At 51.4% G+C, this 23,038-nt stretch overlaps 7 protein-coding genes across 7 annotated transcripts; 4 read left to right on the top strand and 3 right to left on the bottom strand.

The window, feature by feature from the left end:
- Window positions 1–150: 150 nt before the first annotated feature.
- On the top strand, window positions 151–1,262 carry BDV14DRAFT_211098 (isopenicillin N synthase family dioxygenase; the record flags this gene model as incomplete). Its single annotated transcript, XM_073776031.1, has 1 exon — window positions 151–1,262. The coding sequence occupies one exon, from the start codon at window positions 151–153 to the stop codon at window positions 1,198–1,200; it is 1,050 nt and encodes a 349-aa protein (XP_073624511.1). The 3' UTR covers window positions 1,201–1,262.
- Window positions 1,263–1,739: 477 nt separating this feature from the next.
- BDV14DRAFT_180330 (major facilitator superfamily domain-containing protein) lies at window positions 1,740–3,339 on the top strand. Its single transcript, XM_073769899.1, has one exon. It carries the CDS (start codon window positions 2,022–2,024, stop codon window positions 3,330–3,332), a length of 1,311 nt encoding a protein of 436 aa, XP_073624510.1. The 5' UTR covers window positions 1,740–2,021; the 3' UTR covers window positions 3,333–3,339.
- Window positions 3,340–3,788: 449 nt separating this feature from the next.
- On the top strand, window positions 3,789–5,148 carry BDV14DRAFT_211097 (S-adenosyl-L-methionine-dependent methyltransferase; the record flags this gene model as incomplete). The annotated part of the gene is made up of 3 exons (XM_073776030.1): window positions 3,789–4,013; window positions 4,058–4,923; window positions 4,986–5,148. The coding sequence occupies 3 exons, from the start codon at window positions 3,789–3,791 to the stop codon at window positions 5,146–5,148; spliced, it is 1,254 nt and encodes a 417-aa protein (XP_073624509.1).
- A 681-nt stretch (window positions 5,149–5,829) lies between these two features.
- On the bottom strand, window positions 5,830–12,729 carry BDV14DRAFT_203730 (uncharacterized protein; the record flags this gene model as incomplete). The annotated part of the gene is made up of 3 exons (XM_073774352.1): window positions 5,830–6,416; window positions 6,468–6,833; window positions 6,891–12,729. The coding sequence occupies 3 exons, from the start codon at window positions 12,727–12,729 to the stop codon at window positions 5,830–5,832; spliced, it is 6,792 nt and encodes a 2,263-aa protein (XP_073624508.1).
- A 939-nt stretch (window positions 12,730–13,668) lies between these two features.
- Window positions 13,669–15,341, bottom strand: BDV14DRAFT_211095 (FAD-binding oxidoreductase; the record flags this gene model as incomplete). Its single annotated transcript, XM_073776029.1, has 4 exons — window positions 13,669–13,906; window positions 13,978–14,354; window positions 14,421–14,806; window positions 14,888–15,341. The coding sequence occupies 4 exons, from the start codon at window positions 15,339–15,341 to the stop codon at window positions 13,669–13,671; spliced, it is 1,455 nt and encodes a 484-aa protein (XP_073624507.1).
- A 635-nt stretch (window positions 15,342–15,976) lies between these two features.
- BDV14DRAFT_211094 (cytochrome P450) lies at window positions 15,977–17,784 on the bottom strand (the record flags this gene model as incomplete). The annotated part of the gene is made up of 6 exons (XM_073776028.1): window positions 15,977–16,081; window positions 16,144–16,233; window positions 16,308–16,752; window positions 16,822–17,039; window positions 17,093–17,455; window positions 17,509–17,784. The coding sequence occupies 6 exons, from the start codon at window positions 17,782–17,784 to the stop codon at window positions 15,977–15,979; spliced, it is 1,497 nt and encodes a 498-aa protein (XP_073624506.1).
- A 3,310-nt stretch (window positions 17,785–21,094) lies between these two features.
- Window positions 21,095–22,719, top strand: BDV14DRAFT_203727 (uncharacterized protein; the record flags this gene model as incomplete). Its single annotated transcript, XM_073774351.1, has 5 exons — window positions 21,095–21,179; window positions 21,272–21,349; window positions 21,414–21,519; window positions 21,589–21,632; window positions 21,710–22,719. 5 exons carry the CDS (start codon window positions 21,095–21,097, stop codon window positions 22,717–22,719), a joined length of 1,323 nt encoding a protein of 440 aa, XP_073624505.1.
- Between the last annotated feature and the right edge of the window lie 319 nt (window positions 22,720–23,038).

Below are 23,038 nucleotides of genomic sequence, written 5' to 3'. Positions count from 1 at the left end.
GCGGGTCCTGTCCCGTCTCCAACGAAGAGACTCAAAAGTGGCCGTCTCTGGTCGACAATCTTGCATTAGCTTAAGCACCCAAACAGCGATTTAATCTGCGCATAACAATCGCTTCCCAGCCGCCAACGATCATAGCCTCCATCAATCACCATGGCCCCCAGCGTCATCGTCACCGACCAAACCACCCCACCCGCTACCGCCGCAACCAAACCCCCAATCAAGATCGATGCCGGCGATAGCTTCCAGATCCCCGCGGTAGACATCTCGGCCTTCCTCGCGGACCCCGACTCCCCTGAAGCCCAATCCATCATCCCCATCGTGCGTTCTGCCTGCCGCTCAACCGGGTTCTTCCAGATCAGCGGGCACGGGATCAGCAAAGAGCTACAACAGGCTGTCTTCACCGGCGCAAAGAGATTCTTTGCTCTCCCTTACGAGACGAAGAAGGCGCTTGATGCACATGGGAATCAGGGTCTGAGGGGGTACGATGTGCTCGCTTCGCAGTCTTACGAAGACGGTGTCCTGCCGGACCTCAAAGAGGGATTCTACACGGGTGTTGATCTGCCGGGGGATGATCCACGCGTCCAGGATCAAAGGTTCCTAATGGGGAGTAATGTATGGCCTGATTCATCGTTGCTAAGCGAGGATGAATTCCGCAAGCCGGCAGAGGCGTACCACGCTGCACTTATGAAACTATCTATCTCCGTCCTGAAACTCATTGAGCGCACACTGCCCTATGGACCCGGGATCTTCGACGAATTCATCGCCAACGACCCCATAACCCCCATGCGCATGCTACATTACCCCCCCGCGCGCGGGGAAGACGAAAGAGCAGGGAAAACGCAGTACGGGGCAAGCGCGCACACAGATTTCGGGGCAATTACTCTACTTCTCCAGGGCGAGAGTCCCGGGCTGGAGGTTCTCGATACCAGGGGCGGCGAATGGATGCCTGTTCCGCCGAATCCGGACGTGTATGTGGTTAATATTGGGGACATGTTGAGTTTCTGGACGAAGAACGAGTATAAGAGTAGTTTGCACCGAGTTATTAATCGCGAGCCGGGGGATCGGTATAGTGTGGTTTTCTTCTTTGATGGGAATGGGGATGCGAAGTTGGCTTCTCTGGATGGGATGGAGGGGGGAAAGCCGCTTACTGTTGAGCAGCATATGATTAGGAGGGTGGCGGAGAGTTATGGGAAGAAGTGATGATTCGATATGATATATTTAGTATAGTACCATGGTGGAATATGACTGTACTTTCATTCTCTTTCTGGACTATTAATTTAATAATAATAAGGATACTAAGACCAGAGTTTAAATCCTACAGGATCTGCTTATTATTGCAGGATTAATAAAATGATTTAATAATCTTTATTTTCAGCCGCGGATGCCGGACGGAGATAGCGGCCTAAGGGCGTAGACCGGAGACCCGGCATAACGGTCGCCTTACGCTGTAGACCGAGTATGTGGAATGTCCTGCGAGTAGCGGAATACGAATGTTGCACACGGAGTCCGGAAGAGACTGAACAACGCGGGTCCTGGAATTTACTAGTCAAAATGGGACCATTGCCATGCAGTATTCCCTGTCCAGTATACTTTGTAGGAATCGTGCATCAACATGTCCGACAAAGTTCCGGTAGACGCCGAAACGGGCCATCCGGATCTTCCCGTGCCAACCCCCACCAGATCCATTCAGGGTCTGCGATGGGTCGTCGTTGTACTGGCCATTCTCACGTCTACTTTCTTCTACGGCTTGGATAATACTGTGGTCGCGGACATCCAGCCGACTGTCGTTCAGAGATTTGATGCTATTGACAGACTTCCCTGGATATCTGTTACTTTTCTCATTGGGGCCGCTGCCACAAACTTCTTCTGATAAGTGATGCCATCACTACAAACCTTCATATGCTGATCTTGAATGTTAGTGTACGGGCCAGGTGTATAGCCTCTTCGATGTCAAATGGACGTACATCGTCTGCGTCGCACTCTTCGAGGTGGGCTCCGCAGTATGCGGTGGTGCGCCAACCATGACAGCATTCCTCCTAGGCCGCACAATCTGCGGTCTTGGAGGCTGTGGAATGTACACGGGTGTCATGGTAATGCTCAGCTTTCTTACAACACCTGAAGAGCGCCCTGCGTATCTGGGTTTGACTGGCCTCACCTGGGGCCTCGGGACGGTGCTGGGCCCCATCATCGGTGGTGCGTTTGCCCTGCACGCAAGCTGGAGGTGGGGGCTATACATCAACTTGATCTTTGGCGCAATCGCTGCCCCGGTTTATTTTTTCATGATTCCAGCATTACCCGCTGCGGAGGGATCGATTATGTCTCGGTGGAAAAAGGTTGACTTTGTTGGCACAATCCTCATGGTTGGATTACTCGTCTCGTGCCTCATGGCGATTAGTTTCGGAGGAATCCTGTATGCGTGGGATAGCGGACAGACTATCGCTCTATTTGTTGTGTCTGGCGTCTTGACGATCGCATTTGGTCTCCAGCAGGGCTTTTGCATTGCAACGAGCACCGACCATCGCTCGTTCCCAGTACAATTCCTTCGCAACCCACAAGTCATGCTAATCTTTGCGGCCGAGGTCTGCGCGACAACAATCACATTTACACCGATATACTTCCTACCTTTGTACTTCCAGCTCGTCCAGGATGACACAGCCCTTCAATCTGGCGTCAAGTGTTTCCCCCTGGTCGTTTTCCTAGTCGTCACCATCGTCGGCAACGGCATGGCCACAGCACGGTATCCCTGGTTCCAGCCCTGGTTCGTGCTCGGCTCCATCTTCGGTCTAGCAGGTGCCGTACTCCTATACATCACCGACGAAGCAACCAGCGACGCGAGGATCTATGGGTACAGCATCCTGATCGGCTTCGGCGCGGGTTGTTTCGTCACATTATGCTTCGCAACGGCCCAGACGCTGGTTCTGAAAAGCGAAATTCCGCACGCGGTCGCGTTCATGGGGTTTGCGCAGCAGGGTGGTGCGGCTCTGACTTTGGCAATCTCGAATAGTGTCTTTTTGAATGATGCGATTAGTCAGATTGGGGATGTTTTGCCTCGGTTGGACCGCGATAGTATTCAGAGGATTCTTTCTGGCTTGGGGGATGATACGCTGGCTTCTCTTAGTCAGGCGGAGAGGGATAGGGTTTCTGCGACTGTGGCTGATAGTGTGAGTAAGGCGTATATTGTTACGATTGTCTGTGGTGCGCTGGCTGTTATTCTTTCTTTGTTTATCAAACGAGACAGGCTTTGGGAGAAGCGTGCAATGCTCGCGGTTCGGAAGGTCTTTCGGCGGCGAAAGTCTAGCGATGAAGGGGCGGAGCTGCATACGTATCAATGAGTAAGGGGTTGCATCTATGCATAAGTTACAAGACTTTGATTATTTCCAATATGTGCTTTAGATCAAAAATACAAGGTCCTACATTGACCTTCTCGCCGGAAAAATCCAGTTTCATTAGATCTTGCTCATCTCTAAGGGATTGACATTTACTTTTGATTGTCAAAGGCATCATAAGGATATACCCATTCTCGTAGCACTAGGTAGCCATCAGAGATAGCGCCCCACCGCGCATCTCTAAAACTGATGAATGACATAGTCAGTGAAGTGGCAGATCTCATACTATTGCTTTTGATAGGTCGATTGTCGCAAGGGCATCTTCGGTTTCCCACATCTCACGCTCGGGTCCTCTACTCCCGTTCGCACTCGGGTCCATTCAGAGGGACCTGGCCGAGTCTCTACAAAGGGAGGAGACCTGCAGTAAACAAATCATTAGAGAACCAAACAACAGTCGGAACAATGCCTACCTTGACAGAAATTGCCGAGACCATTCTTGAGAGCGCGCGTGCGCTGGACGAGTATACAGAATCTCAAGGACTGCCCCCTACCTCCTTCACGCAACATACCCTCCCAACCATCTCCGGTGATCTTGAAGTCGTCCGCAAGAAGCTCGTTGATTCAACTACCGAGCTGAAAGGTCTAGTCCAGGGTCCGATTGGCCAGCTCTACGATGTCCTGTTTGCAGTATGTGGGCAATCAACTGCTTGATCTCACCACTGACCCTCTAGTTCACCGACCTCATGAGCATCCGCTTCATCTACCGGCACAACGTCCCCTACCACGTCCCCCTGGACGGCGACATCTCCATCACCGACCTGGCCGAAAAGACCTCCCTCGATCCCATCAGACTCCGACGCTATCTGCATCACACAATGATGTACCGCGTCTTCGTCGAGTCCCGCCCGGGCTACATCGCGCACTCGGCAGCGTCACGCCTTTTGAAAGAAAACCCCGCAGCCCTAGACACAGTCGGCTTCCTCGTCGAAGAGCTCACACCCGCCGGAACAAAAGTAATTGAGGCCGAAGAAAGATGGCCCGACTCCGCGGAACCAAATGAAACAGGGTACAACGTTGAGTTCAACACGTCTGACTCCTTCTACCACGAGATCGCAAAGACGAGTGAGCGCGCAAGACGCTTCGGCGCTGCAATGCGTTTCATGACTAGCGGAACCTTTTACGATATCAAGCATCTTATCCGCGGGTATGACTGGGCCTCTCTTGATCAACCGGGAAGTATCCTCGTTGACGTCGGCGGCGGGCAAGGAGGCGTAAGTCAAGCACTCGCGGGCGCAACAAGTAACATGCGCTTCATAGTGCAGGATCTGCAGGGGACAGTCCGTGAAGGCCAGCGGATTCTACCTGAAGATCTGCAAGGCCGTGTCAGCTTTCAAGCGCACGACTTTTTCCAGCCGCAGCCCGTTAAGCACGCGGATGTTTACTTCTTCCGGTACATACTGCACAATTGGGCGGATAAGTACTCTGTGCAGATTTTGCGGAATCTGGTTCCTGCGTTGAAGGCTGGGGCCAGGGTTATTATTTATGAGTTTCTCTTGCCGGATGAGTCGCAGACGGAGTGGACGAAGAAGCAGTGGCGGTAGGAATACACTATCCTCTTGTCTTCTCCTGCGGTTAACGGGTACTGACTGGACTCTCTAGGAACCTCGATATGGTCCAGATGCTAGGCTGGAACTCCCTCGAGCGTACGGAATCAGATTGGAAGTCTCTCTTTGCGCAGGTGGATCCGCGTTTGGAGTTTGTTGGGACTAAGACTCCGGAGGGGAGCATTGTTTCGCTGATCGAGGGTGTTTGGAGGCCGTAGACTACTTGCCCGCCGTTTAGTTCTTGCCCTGGCTCATGTGGAATGTTTGAGAGTGAGGCATTATGCTACAATTGAACGTGTTTATATTGGGACCTTCGGTCATATTTCAATATGTAGAGTTAGTGGTTGTCGCGTAAATGTTTCAAAAAAGAACTGGATTATTTCATGCAGTAGCGTTGTCAAAGCATACCGTTGAACGGCCAGATACTCGTCAAGAGAAAAGCTGGTCCTGCTCTCAAGCCCGGTTTGATGAACCAGCGTCGCAAGTTGAAGACATCCTTAGGATGCTTGTCAAGAGATGGGCGGGGATACCGCAGGATTTTTTTGTCAAGTAGTAGAGTCCGATTCGAGGTGTGAATGCTGCAAAGTGGTGGGTGCTATCCGGAGTGATAAGGTGCTGGAATCCTACGTTTTGACTTTCTTCTTACACTTGGTTCCGCTTGTATTCATTCTATCTGCCTTTCTCTGTCTTTCTATTTTTTTGTTTGGCCTAACTCAAATGTAGGGCTCCATAGATACAGTTGCATATTTTCTTCGAAGATATTCCATTCCCGCATATCAGCCCTGAAACTGCCTAAGCCCCTCCAGAGGAAGTAGAAAACCAGTAAGAAACCATCGATTTTTTTCTATATTCTGTCACTACCCAATCTACCTCCAAGGCAAAACCACTCATCTATCGATCTACCGTGCGGACTTAACACCAAGATGCCTAAAAACAAACTCAAACGCCTCCAGAATCTTCTCCCACTTCCTCCCATCCCCATCACTAAACAAATCAAAGAGATGCGGCTGGCCCTGCAGCACCGAAATCCCCGCATCGACACCAGCACTCACAAGCGCCTCATATGTCCGTTGTGACTGCTCCCACGGAATCAAATCGTCTTCTGTCCCGTGAACAAGGTACGTAGGTGACCGGATCTCGCCTTTAACAATGTGCGCGAGGGGGCTAAATTGGACGATTTGTTCTCTTGATGGTTGTGGGAGGTGTGCGAGGGACTTTATCTCATCCCCTGAGAGGTTTTGTTTCTGCGCAGTGGTTTTAGAGGGAAGACCATTGGCGAGTACAGCGACCATCTGCCCGCGCCAGTTCATGTGCAGGATTATGCGGGAGCGCGGGTCAGAGGGACACATCCAGCCGCCTGTTGCGCGTTTGGACGGGGGGACGTTGTAGGCTGTTATTGGGGTATCGTGGACGCCCTCTAGGAGATCGTAGTCTTGGTTCTGGGACTCAGATTCGGATTTGTTGGGGTAGTTGGGGGATTGCCAGCCTTGAATACGATTAGTACTGACAATGAATGTAATTGGGGGATCAGACGTACATGGATCTTCATAATCCGTCGGGCAGTAGAACGACAGAATTGCATCTGGAGACTTGACGTCTTGCGGTGTCCATCCTAGTGTTAGGGCTAAGGTGCCGCCGGTGGACCACCCGATGACTGCAACGCGGCTGTCATCGATTTGCAAGTATGGTGATGAGTACAGCTTCAGGCTGGAGAGCTGCTTTCGCGCCCAGATATAGGCGTCTTTGACATCGCGCATTGGGCCGTCGACGATGTTCACCTCTGGACACAGTCTGTAGTCGACGCTGACGGGGAGTATACCGTTGCGAATCAGGTGCTGGATTTGTTTTGTGCGGATATCCTTTCGTGAAAGCATAACGTGGCCGCCGCCGTGGATGAGGAGAGCTAGAGATCAGGTCAGCTAACAATGTCGCTGTCAATATAGAAACTGTCTGTACATACCAACAGGCCATTTCTTTGGTGCAGGCAACCCTGACGCCCCCACAGTAGAAGACGCAGTCGGATAGTAAATATCCGCACGCAATGTCACTCCACCAGGAGTAACATTAAACGCCACGGTTTCCACCTCCGTTTCATCCTTCTTCCTCTCAATCCAAGACGCCGTAGCAGGCGGCTCAATCGGCTTGGACGTAAACCCCGTAATAATCCGCACAGTGTTAGACTCCATACTCGCCCCCTCAGTCATGGCAACATGCTGGAACCCAACTTTGCGCATGCACCGCTCCCAAAAGGCTTCGTCGGCAAGAACATGCTGCCGACCATCATTGAACAGCCACCACCCCTCGAGAAGTCCAAAGACAAGGTCGAACCAGAACATGTTCTTCGTGAACTCGACTAGGGAAACGAATCCACCAGGTTGCAACATCTGGTAGATGTGCGTTAGAGAGTTCGGCAGGTTACTTGTTGCGTGGATACAGTTCGTCGAGAGGATCGTATCGAAAGACCTGAAGAACTTGGTCGGAATGTCCTTTTCAATATCCAGGACCTGGAACTCCATGCAGTCGCTGTACTGGGCGAACTTGCGTCGTCCCGCGGCAACGAGCGACGGCGATATATCGGTGAACGTATAACTGAATGCGATTCCGGAGCGTGAAAGAATGTCGACTATCCACTTCGTCGTCGATCCTGTTCCAGCGCCTAATTCCAGAATGCGGACGGGTGCAGAAGGAGATCGGTTACCCAGGGCTTGACGCAGGAATTTGGCTAGGAGCTGGCTCATGGCCCGATACATGGGGCCGTTGCTGTACACCTCTTCCAAGAGCTCCTTGTTCTTTTTCGTGCCGAAGAGTAGTTGTAGTGGATCTCGCTCCCCGGTGACGAGCTTTGCCATGATTGAGCCACATAGATGAAGTAGCTCGTGCTCTTTGGCATGCTGCGGATGGGAACAGGTGATCTCTGAAAATATATCTGCAGAAGTCGCCGGGTCAAGCGCCTTGTCAGTGCGGATATACTCCTGACCCGTGTAATCCGCAATCTGGCCGTCTCGCAGAACCTCATAGAATACATCACGAAGACGATCATGTTTCGGCAGCATTGGAAGCAGCGGAATAGTTTTTCCTGGCTGAATCGCATCCAAAGGACATCCCAAATCCCGGAAGGTCTCAACCACATAAGCAAGAACAAGTCGTGCCTGCGTAGGATAGACATTCTTCCAGAACCCCAAGAACCCCGTTTCCTTCGCACAATGTTCATAATCGAACTGGATTTTCTCAAAAGCCGCCTGGGGGTTGTAGTTGCTGTCTGGGAGGGAGATGCGGTCGTAGTCTGTATCTGTGTCGCCGGGGGTAGATGTTCCCAAACTTTCGGTCCCTGAACTGGATAGCGAGGACGATGGAAGGACTGTCATTTGGTTTCCGCTAGTGCTGTCCTTTCCAAAAACCATGTCTGCTAGTTCACCGAAGGTGGATTCTGTAGTGAGCAAGGTCACGTCGATCTTGACGCTGAATGATCGCTCAATGTCGCTTGCCAGTTCCATGCAGAGGAGTGAGTCGAGTCCTTGATCGGCGAGGTTTGTGGCGCGAATGAAGTTGTTGGCGGCGACATCCAAATGACTAGCAACCAGCTGAGCAAGCTGTAGGCGAAGTGCTTCGTCTCTTTGAGATTCTGCGCGGGTTGGCTGGGCCTTAGGCACCGCAGCCGCAACATTGGCCATAGGCACCTCGATCTGAGCATCATCTTCAATAATCTCCTCCTCGACTTCCTCAACACCGCTTCCCCGAGCACCCTTGCGAGTAAGATAGTTGCCAAGAGACTGGAAGGTGACCAAATCCTGCAGATCCTCCTGCGGAATATTGATACCAAAGGCAGTGCTAATCTCAGAGACAATCTCGGTAATCATCAATGAATCAATGCCCAGATCTTCGAGTGTTGCTTGGCCCTGGAACTCCTGCTCGGGAACATCTGTGATTTTCGAAAGAAGCTGGCGAAGCTCCTTTTCGACGCCTGCTGGTTTGCGTGTGCGGACCGTCCGGGACTTGGTACGAGCTGGGGGCTGGATGGGTTGTTGGATAGTAGAGAAGGGTGTCTCTGTCAATCCTGGGTCAGAGATGGGGATTGCTGCTGCAGAGCCTGTAGTAGTAGACTTTGATGCGATCGCAGTAGTTGTACTTGGCGTGTTAGCCCTCGAGAGCACCCTACTCAGCGAAGTAATAAGAACTCTGCTGAACTGAGCCCCGACAACCATGAGAACCAGCTCGCCAGTCGTGGCATCAAAGACATAAACATCATTCTCCACCTGCTTGTCGTTGATCACATTAAGATTCGAAAACACTCCCCAAGACCCATATCCTGGTTGCGCTGAGGAAGCAGAGAAACTCGGGCTTATTGATAGCCGATCAACTTTGGTACAAACATAAACATCCGTCTCCGCACAGTCTCTCAGGCTATTGACGTGCAACCCAGCAACCTGTAGGAAGTTATCCAATGCTAGAGGGTTACATATTTGGTCAGCCGCCCATGGCAGCGGCGGATTGCGAAGAACGACGTCCGCGGCAACTTGCTCGGATTTGGCCACGACGCGTGAAACGCCCTTGTAGTATTCGTCGTATTGAACGACGCGGTTGAAGACTTTGTAAACCAGGGCACCATGCATAGCCTCGCCGTCAGCCTGCGAAAGGAGCTCCTTGACCCGGCTATACGGGAGTAATCGGGCAGTACGATCAAACTCTGCTTTTGTACTGCTGTTATCCTTGGCAACTGTGACGGATCCAGTTGCGTGCACGGCTGGCTCTTGTTGCTGAGGTGCACTGAGGGGCTGTGAGACGAATGAGAATGACCAGCTATTGCTGCTTTGCTGGTCGAGCTGCAGAGCGAGATCCGCTTCCTGGCTCAGTCCCAATGGTGCAGCAATTTCGAGACTGTGAAACGCGGATACCTCTCCAAGGCCCAAAAGTTTGATCGCCCGGGCGACCAACTCGATGTACAACGGTGCAGGACAGAGAGGGTTATTGAGGACAGCATGGCCCTCGACCACCCGCCGCCACTCATCGCTGCGGGGATTGACGCGAATTCGGGCAGTGGACTGGCTAGCGTTGAGCCAAGTAGGAGAGAAAAGAAGTTGATTATTGTTACTCTCCTTCTCTGCGTCGTTGCGGATGGGCACAGGGGCGACCGCAGGCTTCTCCTCCACCCACTCCAGCCAATGCCTTGTCTTCTCAAACGGGAACGGAGGCAGGCTGAGATGAGTATAAGACGCTCTCTCGGCGCGGTTGAATGGCCAGAACTGAACACGGTGGTGGCCAGCACGCCATAGATGGATTGTCGCATCAGCCAAAGATCCAATAGCACCGGAGCTGCTCAGATTGAGGGGGATGAAGCTGTGGCTCTGTACGTCGTCGCCTACGGCACGGCGCGCCATGCTTGTGATCGAGGAGTTTGATCCTGCTTCGAGCCAGATACATGGGCCCAGACGGGCGACGATGCGGTTGACTGCTTGTCCTAGATAGACTGGAACGCGCGTATGTTCAGCAATCAGTTTAGGTGTGGGAACGGGCCATGAGTCTCCGTCCGAACAGGTCTCGAGAGGAAACTGCGGCGAGCAATAAGTGAGCCTTCCAGCCAGGGATTCCAAGTCAGGTAGAATAGCGTCAGTGAAGCGAGAATGGAAGCCATGCGTAACATTCAACTTCTTATACTTGACAGCCGAGGAAAGTCTTAATTTGTCGAGGAGGCCGTCAATAGCAGCATTAGAGCCAACAACAACATGGCTCTTCGGTCCGTTGTAGCATGCAATCTCCAACCTATCCTCTGGTGACGAAATGGCAATGAGCTCCTCTGTCGTCTTGAGGTCAGCGTCCAAAGCGACCATTTCCCCACGCTCGGGTCCCCATTCCTGTTGCATCAGTGCAGCGCGGCCATGAACTAGTTTCAGACCGTCCTCGAGAGAAAGGATTCCTGCGACAGTCATGCCAACGAGTTGACCAAAGGAATGACCCACGATGTAGTCTACGCGCAGGCCTGAATCCATCCAGGTTTTAGCAGAGGCATACTGCACGGCGAATTGCATTGTCTGGAGACCGACAATGTCGTCGCGAGGGGTGGACTCGAAAATGCCGGGGTAGATGCTATTGCTACCGAAGGATTTTAAGATACGATCGCATTCATCGAGGTATGATCGGAACTGTCCTGATGCTTCCATGACAGCGGGATTGAGTCCGACAGAGCGGTTGGTTTGACCGCCGAATGCGAGAACGATGGGCTTCGGGTTCGTCACTGCGGCCTGCGCAGGACCGGATTCGGGCACAGAAGACACAATGCGCAGCTGGTCGTCGAGCTCGGACATGCTGGAGACGGTAGTTGCCATGATATTTGAGAGCGATCGATTTTGCTGATTAGCCAGGTTGAAAGCAAGATCTCCCAAAGTGTTTCTGCTGGATGAAGGGTGTTGCTCGTTGATATACGCGCGCAGTCGGGAAGCCGTGTCACTGAGACTCTGCGGAGAGTGCGCCGATAGGAAAATGGGATACCGAGGCTGAGAAGCCACTGAAGACGACTTGCTCTGGGGAGAGAGCTTGGGAGCTTCCTTGACGACTGCAGCAGCGATACTGCCACCAGCGCCGTAGTTGTTGATGCAAGCAACCAACGTCTTTGCAGTCCATGGAACTGACGTTGTAGGAATGGCCAAGTTTCGCTCCAGCGTGATCTTCGGGTTTAGCTGCTTGAAGCTTCCCTGTCTGGGGATGACACCTCGCTTCATCATCAACAATGTTTTGATCAGCCCGGCGACACCCGATGCACCCTCTGTATGCCCAATATTCCCCTTCACCGAGGCGAAGTGTAGAGGCTGCTCACGTCGTCCCTGGCACCCAAACACCTCGCGAATACCGTCATATTCTTGAGGGTCGCCGATTCTCGTACCAGTGCCGTGGGCCTCGAGGTATGTCACTTCCTCCGGAGACACATTCGCCTGCTTAAGGACTCTTCTGTATAGAGATGTCTGCGAAGGACTATATGGCACCGTGATTGGGACAAGGTTACTGCTTTGAGCGACAGCGGTGGACATAATCACGCCTTGAATATTATCGTTGTCGGCCAGCGCATCGGACAGCTTTTTCAACACCACCAGGCCAATTCCCTCTCCCCGGCAGTACCCATCTGCGTCCGCATCAAAAGACTTTGTTGGTCCAGTTGCGCTCAGGAAAGAGGCCCCAGAAAGATTCTGAAAGAAATATGGGCTGGTGAAGAGCGAAACACCACCTGCCACAGCGCTGTAGCAGTTCCCGAGAAGAACGGCGTTGCAGGCAGCATCAATGGCCACCATAGACGATGAGCACGCCGTATCAACAGACACAGATGGCCCCGTCCAGCCGAAGTAGTGACTTATTTTCCCCGTCAAGAAAGCACGAAGCGTGCCGAGCGTCGAGAACGCATTTGGCGGATGCGCAGCCACATTGTCGTTATAATCAGACGCGCAAACACCAACATAACACCCGACATCCGTCCGTGGCTCGGCCGGCCCAAAATACCCAGAGGATTCAAGAGCATGATAAGCCACTTGTAACAGAAGACGCTGCTGCGGGTCCATAGATGCCGCCTCGCGACTAGACTTGCGGAAAAACTTGTGGTCAAAGGCATCGATATCAGAAACCCAATTGGCGTTGTAGATGGATTTCTCCTGGTGTCGTTTATTTTCTGTTGTTGCGAATCGGCCCTCAGGTGTAGGTTCGCACATTGATTTGCCCTCGTCCAGCAGTTCCCAGTACTCGTCTAGTGAGTCTGCACCGGGGAATTTGCAGGCCATGCCGATGACGGCGACTGCGTTGTCTGGGTATCCATCGACCATCTTGCCGTCGTTGAAGAGTGCGGTAAGAGCGTTGAGATGTTGGAATGCGAGATCAATTCAAATTTTCGAGGTTGTCAATACTAAACTCTTTGATATCTGCATATTCGATGCTAATATACAAGTGCATTTCGGCGCGGGTCCCGTTCACCGATAGTCAGTCTGGATCTGCAACGGTAGCCAATTGGAAGCCTTTGCAATTCTTCAAGCTCGATCTGGACGAATATGAAAACCGTTTCAGGATTTTTGCCAATGCATGTAGATTGCTGCGCGGGTCCTGTTCAGCCGCACTCGAACCTCGCATGGGGCGCAAGAGGGCCATGGCTGGGGATCTCGAATACTTCCCCATATTCTTCGCTCGGGCCCGCGTCAGCGCTGTCTTGAGAGCACAGTGGCTTTGCTTATCCCTCTGTCGTGATTGGACGCAAATTATGGAAACTTACGTGGTTCTCACCGCCGCAGTCGCAAGCTTCAGGGTCCGTGATGGACGCCTTACTTGCTGACCCTCGACTTCACTTTTTGATTATTGCAAGTTCCAGCAATTGACATCATAGTAAGGAGCAGCATCAGTAGTCGAAAAGTCAGCCTAGGCGGCCACCGGCTACACCACAAGAAGCCATGCTGCTACGATTGAACTACACGCCATTGCCCTATCTCGCAATGTACGAGATGTTCCCTTCATTTAATATCAGCACCTTCCTACTCCTAATGGGAAAACAATTGTAAGGCCTTGCATAGATGAAACTTAGATATGGGCATTGGGGGTCAATCTATCATTACACTGGAAAAGAAAGCGAAGGGATGGAACAAAACCCACAATCTACAGCAGTCATAGTCAATATGTACAGCAATCAGAGCATCAACCGTAATTATGCTGAAGGCGAGTTACCAAATCATCTTGTAGTCACTTCCCCACTGCCGTCATGCCAAGCAACTCTGTACTCAAACAACCGGCAACCCATTATTAAAACTGAAAAGACCCTTTGGATCCCACTTCCTCTTCAACTCCAAGAGCCGAGGCAACTTCCTAGCACCATACTTTGTCTCGAGGGGTTCATTGCCATGAGCATAACTCACATACACCCGCGACTCACTGAAGCCACCGGTCTTGGTAAATTCCGGAACCCAGTGCTCTGCGAAATTCGTAATCGTGTCGTCGTTGACGGGGAAGTTCAGGATCCTAAAACCACAGAACAAAAACACGTTAGTCAAGTCTCTCTGATGTACCCACTTGCAGATGGTGTTACTTACATCTGCACCGCACTATCGCGATACGGGTACGCAGTCTCACGATCAGGCACAGCGACAGCCGCTCGCGGAGAAAAGACCTCGAGCGAAACAATTGCATTAGCTGCCGCCGGATGATCGACCCAGAGATCCGAAAGTGCATTATAATATGCAACGTGGGTGGCTACGTCCATCCTCGCCATCCCCTGGGACCAGTTGTTCTGGGGGTTTCCGCCTGTGCATGTGGCTGCTATAGTGCCGAACATGTGTGCGTCGGGCATCTCGTTCCAGGGGAGCTGGGTTATGTTTTGGCGCAGGGAGGGGAGGTCCAGGAAGGGTTTTATGTAGGCGCGGCCTTGCTTTTCGGGGCCGATGTATACAGCGTTGAGGATGATTGTAGGCTGGGTGGATCAGAGTAACCGTGGTTAGCGAAGTTTTCATGAAAGTGTAGCAGATATGAAACTCACCCCGTTCGTAGCATCATTGGCGTACACAGCGAAGAGTGCCAACTTCGGAGGTAATTTCCCATTGAAAGAAGCCAGAATCTCAAAGACCGTCTGGTTGGAACTTCCAGGGAATATGAAATCCGCGTTCATCACGGAACCCCTATTCGTCAAGTCGTAGATCTTGTAAGTGGCCTCGGTAATGATGCCGAAGTTGAATCCCGCTCCACGTATACCCCAGAACAAGTCGGAGTTTTCATGTTTCGACGCTGTCACTATGTCGCCTGACGCAGTAACCAGTTTGACTGATTCCAGGGCATCGATGATCAGCCCGTGGATACCCTGGTACTTCCCGACGCCAGCTCCGAGAGTGGCTCCCACCATGCCGACACAGGGACAACTTCCGGTTTCTACGGAAAGCCGAGAACAATGGTGCGGTTAGAGAATTGCATTGGGGGAAATCACTTCGAGAGGGTTGAGGTTTGACGTACGAATTTCCTTGCCAGCAGCATACAAAGGGTCCATAATATCCCGGAACCGCACACTCCCACCAATCGTCAAGCGATTCCTCCTTGCATCAACATCGACCTTATCAAACTGGCTAAGGTCTATCTCCAGCCCATTTTGCAAATCACCCAGTGTCGTCGTAAATCCATGACCGCCCCCCACCCCAAGAAACGGAATATCATTCTTAGCAGAGTAGCGGATGATAGTCTGGACATCGCGCGTAGTCGCTGGCTTTATGGCCGCGAAGAATGTCGGAGCATCATTCGTTGACCAACGCGGCGTAACCTCAGACCAGTCTGCATCAGAGCGATAAAACAGCTCTGCATTTGGAGAGAGCTGCTCAACGATAGCAGAAAGATTGTTTGATGCAGCTGCTGCGGCCAATTGCACAACAAGCCCTAAGGCGGGCCCGAGTCGGAGAAGTGGAACATGAACCATTGTGCAACGAATGCAAGGGACATGCGATCGTCAGGGGTAACGCTGTGGGAAATGCACATGGTTATATTTATACTCGCGCACAGCGCTACGGTTCAGCTGGAGGGCTGTGTAGACTGAATAGTTAGCTATTCTTGGGGGCTCCTCGTATCAGGCGATGGAGGCTGGCGCTTCGAACTGCCAAAAATTCAATGTCTTTGCGTTGACCGAGTATGCTGTCTAACTCAGTATGTACCAGAGTATCGTATTCTTAGGGGGCGAAGCCACGAATCTCACTGGTGGTGGAGCTAAATTTATTTAATTGCCTTCTGGCTTTGCCTTTTGTACGCGGGTCCGCCGCGTTGAGCGTTTTTGCGCGAGAGCGGATGGGAGATGCTTCAAGGCAACTAGCTGGTTGAACTATAGTTTATGTAGCTTGATAAAGCACTCGAACACTGATGAAAGATACATGGAGCGTAGTGGATAATGGTATAGAATAGTAGGATGCTTGAACTATGATGTTTGGTGATGGTCGTACGCAGTCATTGCAGCCGCACCGTCTCTAAACGAACTATGGAATTCACGGAATATAACAGGATAGCATGCAGCAGGCCAACATGGTTTTAAGTCTTGTACCGGGAACAAATCTATATCCCGCTTCAAGCGGTAGTGCGCTTGATGAACCTCACATCCAAGCCCGTTTGGTGGACAAACCACCGATTGTGCACATGGTAGGAGCGGCCATCAGGCACCGCAAACTCAAGCTGTAACGTCGTAGATACGTTAGCATTGAAAGTATGGTTTTCTCTAGGATGGCAGAACCAACCTTATACCGCCGGAAGACACTCGGTATGAGCTTATACATCTCCAGAATCGAAATATGCTTCCCCAAGCAGACGCGGCGTCCAGCACCAAACTTGGAAAGGGAATAGCAAGTCAGCTTTTTAGATAGAATAAAAGGACAGCAAAAGTAGTAATGGAGTCACTTACAGTAAGAAGAGCCCGTCCCATTTTCCGCCGCTGTCCCTCATCACAAAGCCATCGTTCCGGTCTAAACTCATCCGCGTCCTTTCCAAAGGGATCCTCGCGCCTATGGATAGCCCATGAATTAATCCCAACAATAGTGCCGGCAGGCAAATGCGTGCCGCAGATGACTGCCCCCCCAGCTGGGACATGGCGCTCCAAGTGCAATCCAAATGGCGGATGCAGGCGTCCAGCTTCCTTGATTACCGCGTCCAGATAGGGAAGCTGCTGCGCTTCCTGCCATGAGACATATTCCGATAGACGACCGTCTTTTTCTGCTTCGTCAAGCTCGTCCATCAGACGTTGGAGCTTGTCGGGGTGTTTGAGGAGCTGGTAGAATACGCTTCGAGTTAGGATCGAGGTTGTGTCGCTTCCGGCTGTTACGTTGGAAGTTGCCCATGCCGTCAGGGCCCTGTCAATGAAATGAGTAAGGATAAAGATAATCGGAGGGTGCGGAATATTGGAAGGTCAAGGTACATACGACTTGGGAATAGTTGGATCCTTGGACATCGCATTGATAAAGCCCGAAAGGAAATCTCTATCCTGGATCGTCTTTCCTTTATTTATCTTCAGCTCTTCAAGTCGTTCGTTGGTTCTCGCCATGGCGAACGTAACCACCGGGCTTGCCTTTTCTTTCTTCACCTTGTGGAGGATGGGGTTCTTGAAGAACAGGTAATCCAGCCAGGGCATCTGGGTTATCTGGTCGAGTTAGAATCAAAGACCTACTGACTAGAAGAGGGATACGTAGATACCATTCCATTCAGACCAAAGAACTTCCCAATACTCGCCGTGATATTCTCAACATCACCCCCAAGCTCCACAAACCCCAGCGGTTTCGAAAAAGTGAGGTTCCCAATAACGTCCCAAGCGAAGTACTGGATCCAGGTACCGAAGTCACAGACATCGTTCGTCTGAACAAAGAGCTCATCCAACCGCCTGAAGAAGTGCGCCATCGTCTGATCGACAAGTTTCTCATGGGACGCAATATAGCTCATCGAGTACAAATTGGCAATTGGCTTCCGCAGCGTTCGATGCTGCTGGTCATCTTGCGTCGAGAAGATCGTGCGCACCAACTTACCGCCAGCGCTGAATGTGAGGACGCGGTAGAAGTCGCTCTGTTTGCATATTTATCAGAGCCTTGGCTTCTCTAACTAGGGACTTTTCCCACCTTGAGATATCTCCCTGCAAAGTCATATATTTTCGGAATCTCGTCAGGATCCGTCACGGAGACGATGTTCGGGCCTATGCGGACTATATCCCCGTATTTGCGGTGCAGGGCAATGTGCACATCGTGTGCCTTTCCGTTGGCGACCCAGAGGAACCGTGGCAGATTGCTAAATTTGGCCCAGAATGGGCCTGGGATATGGCGTAGGCGCAGATATGAACGGACATACCAGGCCAGAATAGACAGTGCGATGCATGTGTACAGGATCGGCGAGGACATTGTTGTTAGCGATGTATGACTGTTTTGTTTTCTACGACTGGGATGAGTAAAGCTCGAGAGAATGATCTGAACTCTTGATGATGATCGAGCTGCCTGACATCTCAGGTCACGTTATACTGGACTTCATGATCTTTGAGGACAGCACTCGGGCCCGGATGATCGGTGCGACAGAGCTACTTTGACGCCAAATGGACTTGACCTCTCTGAAGACCGACCGAGCCAGTTGTGGGCCCAGTGAATTCTACGTTGGGTGCGCCGAAGCTGAAGGTGCCAATGTAAGGACATGGCTTACAACTGACTACCACAAGGTGGCATGATATCCAACACAAAGCCAGCCTCCAATTCCGTGATGGAAAAGAACAATGTCTATACGCGGGTCCGTAAAGCACGCGGAGATAACGATCGGTTTGCGAATCTAGCTAGTATGCGCTACTGTATGACTAGTGATCACTTAAGCAATTTAGATCAAGCTTGGCCGGGGGCCGAAAGGAAAGAAGCTTCAGATGGTGTCCGGGTGTAAGTAGCGAAGAAGTACATGGCCAACGTGGGTAATACAGAAGCGTGTGCTTCTTGATGGCCTCGTAGAGCAACGACAGACACGTCGCAGAAGTACAGTATACAAAGTAGGGTCTCAGTCGGCACGGCCCGCGATCGCTGGACCCGCGTCCGTGAAGAAACTATTGTCCTGGAGATTTATGCTTCGTCAGGACCCAGACGTTGTGCTAGCAGATTCCTATTCATCCTTCAGCTCGTGTTCAGGCTGACTCCCAAAATAGCTTCCTTCGCGCAGGCTTCCTCAGACGGCTGAATCCCAAGGTCTGAACTGAATTAGCGTATACGGGACCCTTCCCCCCCGCAGACATTCGACTCGCCTCGCCTGGCCTCGAGCAATCTCATTATCTACCACTTCGGCAATGGCGGGTCGTCATTTGGCAACGCCAATGGGATGAAGATTGAATGTCTTATCTGTTGCAGGAAAGTGGGTTCGTCGGTGGCGATGGTGACTCCAGTAATTGCCCGCCTAATGCGACAAGACGTGCGACGCAAACATTCCTGCAAAATATGAAGAACGGTCAAAATCCGGCACATGTCGGAGACTCCGGGGGGTTGCGCCGGCTCATTTTCCCTGCGGACACGAGGTGGCCTTGCATTCCAGCTGCAATCATGGAACAAATATACGACAGTTGACTCGGAGACACGTGCTTGTCCAACACGCCGCAGCAAGAAACACATACGTTCTTCAGAAGAGGACGCGTCGTGTCAGCTGAATTCTCTAGCTAGGTACCATGCGGCGCCTGCAATACACTCCGCCAGTAAAGGTGGTGAGTAGAAGCGGTAAGCATCAACCAGTCAAATCCCCGGATTAGCATCCAGGCCGATCATGGCGCACCAGCCCGAGGGTGATGGAAATTCGATCCTAAACCGTCGGCTACACGAACATCTCTTTCCCGCTAGGCTATGCAGCCCGATTGGCTATGCACAAACTCTGGGTCCAGTTTGAATTCCCACATACGATGTTGTTTCGGTGCTGTGGGATAGTTACGTACCTTGAGTCTTGGCATTAACATATGATTCTACACTGCCTCGTGGGTCGCAGGGGAGACTCGATCTGCTAAGGAGAGAGCCTCTGTCGGAAGATCGCGGATGGGTTGATTGCCAATGAGCTAACGGTGATAAGCAAGCAGATCGCCATGCTAAGATCTTGGGGTAATAAGGCATGCCGCCCGCGTTGAGCCCTAGGGCGTCGCGGCCGATGGGGAGCAGGCAACCGCAGCTTGCTCAGAGTGGGTGGGCTGTGTGTGTAGCAGACCCTGCAACTAATTGGCCGCCCGTACGTCCGGTGAGGGGAACCCTGTCGAGAACACGTTGTGCATAATCTGACTGCATGCATATGAGGTAGTAATAGTGCAGCGAGCTGAACTATCGACAGGGATCAGATCGGAGGAAAAAGATGGTCTGATCTGGAAGTATCCAAGACATAGCAATCTTTCAAGTCGAAGTTTAGCAGGAGGCTAAAGGCCTTGAAGCATGCACTAACAATCGTGGAGGATCTGCAAAGAATCAAATAATCTGCACCAATCGCTGACAGTAACCTGGTTCTGCAAGGCGCATGGTGGCGGCGGTGCACAGGCGGTGATCCCGAGGAGTCCTAAAGTTTCCAATTGACCCTTTCGAAACAGACTTCCCACGTGTTGTTGACTTTGTTCTAAACGTGAAGAATCTTGAGCCAATGGGTAAGAGACTCCAAAAGTGAGGCTCGTCATTCTTTCCTTGGAACTCGTGTTATTTGGCTTGGCCGACGATTGTTGATCTGCGCGGCTATAATTCCCACGTAAGATGGTACTTAACGAGACCTGCATGTACATAGCCTCCGAATATTAGCTCAGAGTCGACCATCGGCGCTAAAGTCTCTACTGTCGCGGAGATCTGAAGCGGGTCTTCGCCGAGGCACCAAGCGCTGCAAATGTACAAAACAAGGCGGGGGCCTAAAAGTGTGCCCAGAGTACTTGAGCCTTGGAGTTAACGATCGTTCTACGGGCTATGCATCTACTCTGCTGTAAGAGTCAGCCTCCATTGTGGGGCCTTGTTCCAATTCGTCAAGATGCAGCTACATGCACAAGGGCCTGAATAGTTTGAGCATTCTCATTGCCAATGATAATGTAAAGAGAGAACCACTCACCGAGACATAAATTCTAAGCTGAGTGAGACCTCCCACTACCAACTAATACCCTTGTCAGCCCTCGCTATTTCGCGCCCGCGGAGAGAGAGTATCCAACCCTAACAGCTCCCACCATTGTCATCCGGCAGGATTCCGCCCCCACGAAGACGACGGTGTCCAAACGCTCAGAGCTTCCACCAGTAGTAAGTCGTCAGCATTTAGCATTGCGCCCTCTCCGCGAGGAATCCCAGACGCCGTATCCAGCCCGGATGGAAGCAGTCCAAACAGCCTCGCAAGTGAAGTCAAGCCATGCCAGCCGCACGGTATGACAAATGCCGCGGCTGATATACTGTAGAGCAGTTAACTATTCTACTTTGCTTGAGGACCCGCGTCGTAAACGATTTCGCGCGTTTTATCTCTCTTTTGATGCCGTTCATCACGCCCTGACCCAGCTTCAGCCGTCATTCTGCGTTCTGCATTCTGCATTGGTGACTAGGCCTCGATGACACCGCTAACAGGGGTTTCCCTTCCATTGCCAGCAACCCTTCTGCCTGGATTGCGTTAGCCTTTTTGATTTACTTTATCTTTCCTTGTCCTTACTTTGCTTATCTTTTCCCTACCCGTTATCTATTTTACTGTCTATGTGGTACGATGCAGGAAGAGAATGGAATCAAGACTCGAAATTTGTGGGCGGAGGAGGAGGATCATATATTGCGCAGAGAGATTGTGAAGCAAGGTACGACGAGCAGCAGTGAGATTTTGGATCCTGAAGTTATATAGCTGCTTTGTACAGCAAGGGATGGGGACTGACATGCGATTTACCATTAGGATCGGCAACATCGAGATTGGGAAAGCCTAGAGACTGGCGAGCAGTTGCAGAGAAGCTGCCAGGAAGGAGTAATAAAGGTAAGAGACTATTTAATTCTTATTTCTGTCGACGAGCACGATCTCCTGACGCCGGAGTGTAAAGATTGCAGGAAGCGGTGGTTCAAGCTTGATAGCAAGATCAACAAGGGCCCCTGGAGTCAAGAGGAGAACAAGCGCCTCCACGAGGCTGTTGCAAGGTATTCAACTGTGTTAGTATTCCATTTCGCTCTGCCTCGTATCCAAATTGTGACTAATCGTTCTTTGGATTGGTGGTACAGATGGACAGAGGTTGCCCAGGTAGTCGGCACCCGCCAACCAGATCGTGAGTAATCCTTTACTTGACTATATTACTCGATTTATTATGAAGTTTAGACAGCCTCGCTGACTGTCTCAACAAAGAATGCGCCAAACGCTGGCAACACTTCCTAGACCCAGGCCTGAACCGCAACGAATGGACACCAGAAGAAGACGACATCCTCGTCGCCGAAGTCGAGAAGCGAGGTCGAAACTGGAAACAGATCGTCGATGAAGTACTACACCGGCGATCCGCCAACGATGCAAAGAACAGATTCACAATTCTCCAGCGGATGAGGCAGAGCACGAATAATAACCCCAAGTCTATCTCCCCCAGCCTGGGGCAACATCGCCCAGCCATAAGCAGACCAACGACGGCAACTTCAGAACTTTCACCCCAGCCCTCACCACAGTCTGAAGTAGACCTCCTTCCACAGTTTTACGTCACGACCCCTGAGTCCATCGTCGGGAACCCATCGAACTCCCAATCGCATCGCCAAGGAGAAGACCTGGATGCCTGCATCACGACGAACTCGGAACTAGGGCACGACGATCTCCATATGGCCAACATGTATTTCCACAGCCCCGACACGGCAGGGAGGCAGCTTTCACATACAACCAGCTCTTCATATCTAGGAGCTAGCGGTAGCGGTAGCACCCCCGATGTCCTGGGAGAAATGGATACGGAGCCCCCGCCCTCTCTACAATCCTGGGTAGACTTCATGATGGGCAGCGGGTTACCGACAGGAACAGACTGTTCTACACCAGCGCTCTGCGACGATGACAGTCGAATCGACGCAGCTCGCAGTGACGAAGGCGAGATGCAACTGGACGCACCTCCTCCTCTTCCTCTTCCTCCTCTTCCTACGCCTACTCCTACAACCACAACCACAACAACCGATCCACACCTTCCACTAAACGACCTACAACCAACCCTCGAATGGAACTGGGACTCAATCCTCGACCCGGACCTACCGCCTCCAGATCAAGAGACTGTAAAGAAAAGGACGATGATTCTACAGCAGATGCAGCCTGACCAGATTTCGCGCGTCATGGACTTTCTCCTCTCCATGAATACGCCTATTGATGTGAAAATTGTGAATCCGGATACATAGATTGATGTTGATATACATACAAAGTACATATATTATTAGAGCGGAGTTACAATTGAATGGGTATCCAAAATTGTGAAAATGCAGCTATAACTAGTATGGAAAGATCGATAGAAGGGGAAGACCATCATGAGACATGGAATTGATACGTATATTGTAAACGAGCAATGTATCCGATCGTCAGTCTATTCCTTGGGAACTGTTATTTTCAATAACTCTTGGGATTAGGCGACGGACAAAGGGGGATAAAGAACCTCGTCTACCTTCTCCTTTGCACAATTCCTTATTTCCATGGGTATCTAATCACCTACATCGAAGATAA

This window comes from Aspergillus stella-maris (assembly GCF_047715825.1).
Source record: "Aspergillus stella-maris strain CBS 113639 unplaced genomic scaffold BDV14scaffold_63, whole genome shotgun sequence".
Taxonomy (NCBI): domain Eukaryota; kingdom Fungi; phylum Ascomycota; class Eurotiomycetes; order Eurotiales; family Aspergillaceae; genus Aspergillus; species Aspergillus stella-maris.
This window is presented reverse-complemented; position numbering and strand designations above follow the sequence as displayed.

What these genes read in the sequence shown, in the direction of transcription:
- BDV14DRAFT_180330 (XM_073769899.1), top strand. Translation starts at nt 2,022, where the DNA reads ATGACAGCATTCCTCCTAGGCCGCACAATCTGCGGTCTTGGAGGCTGT.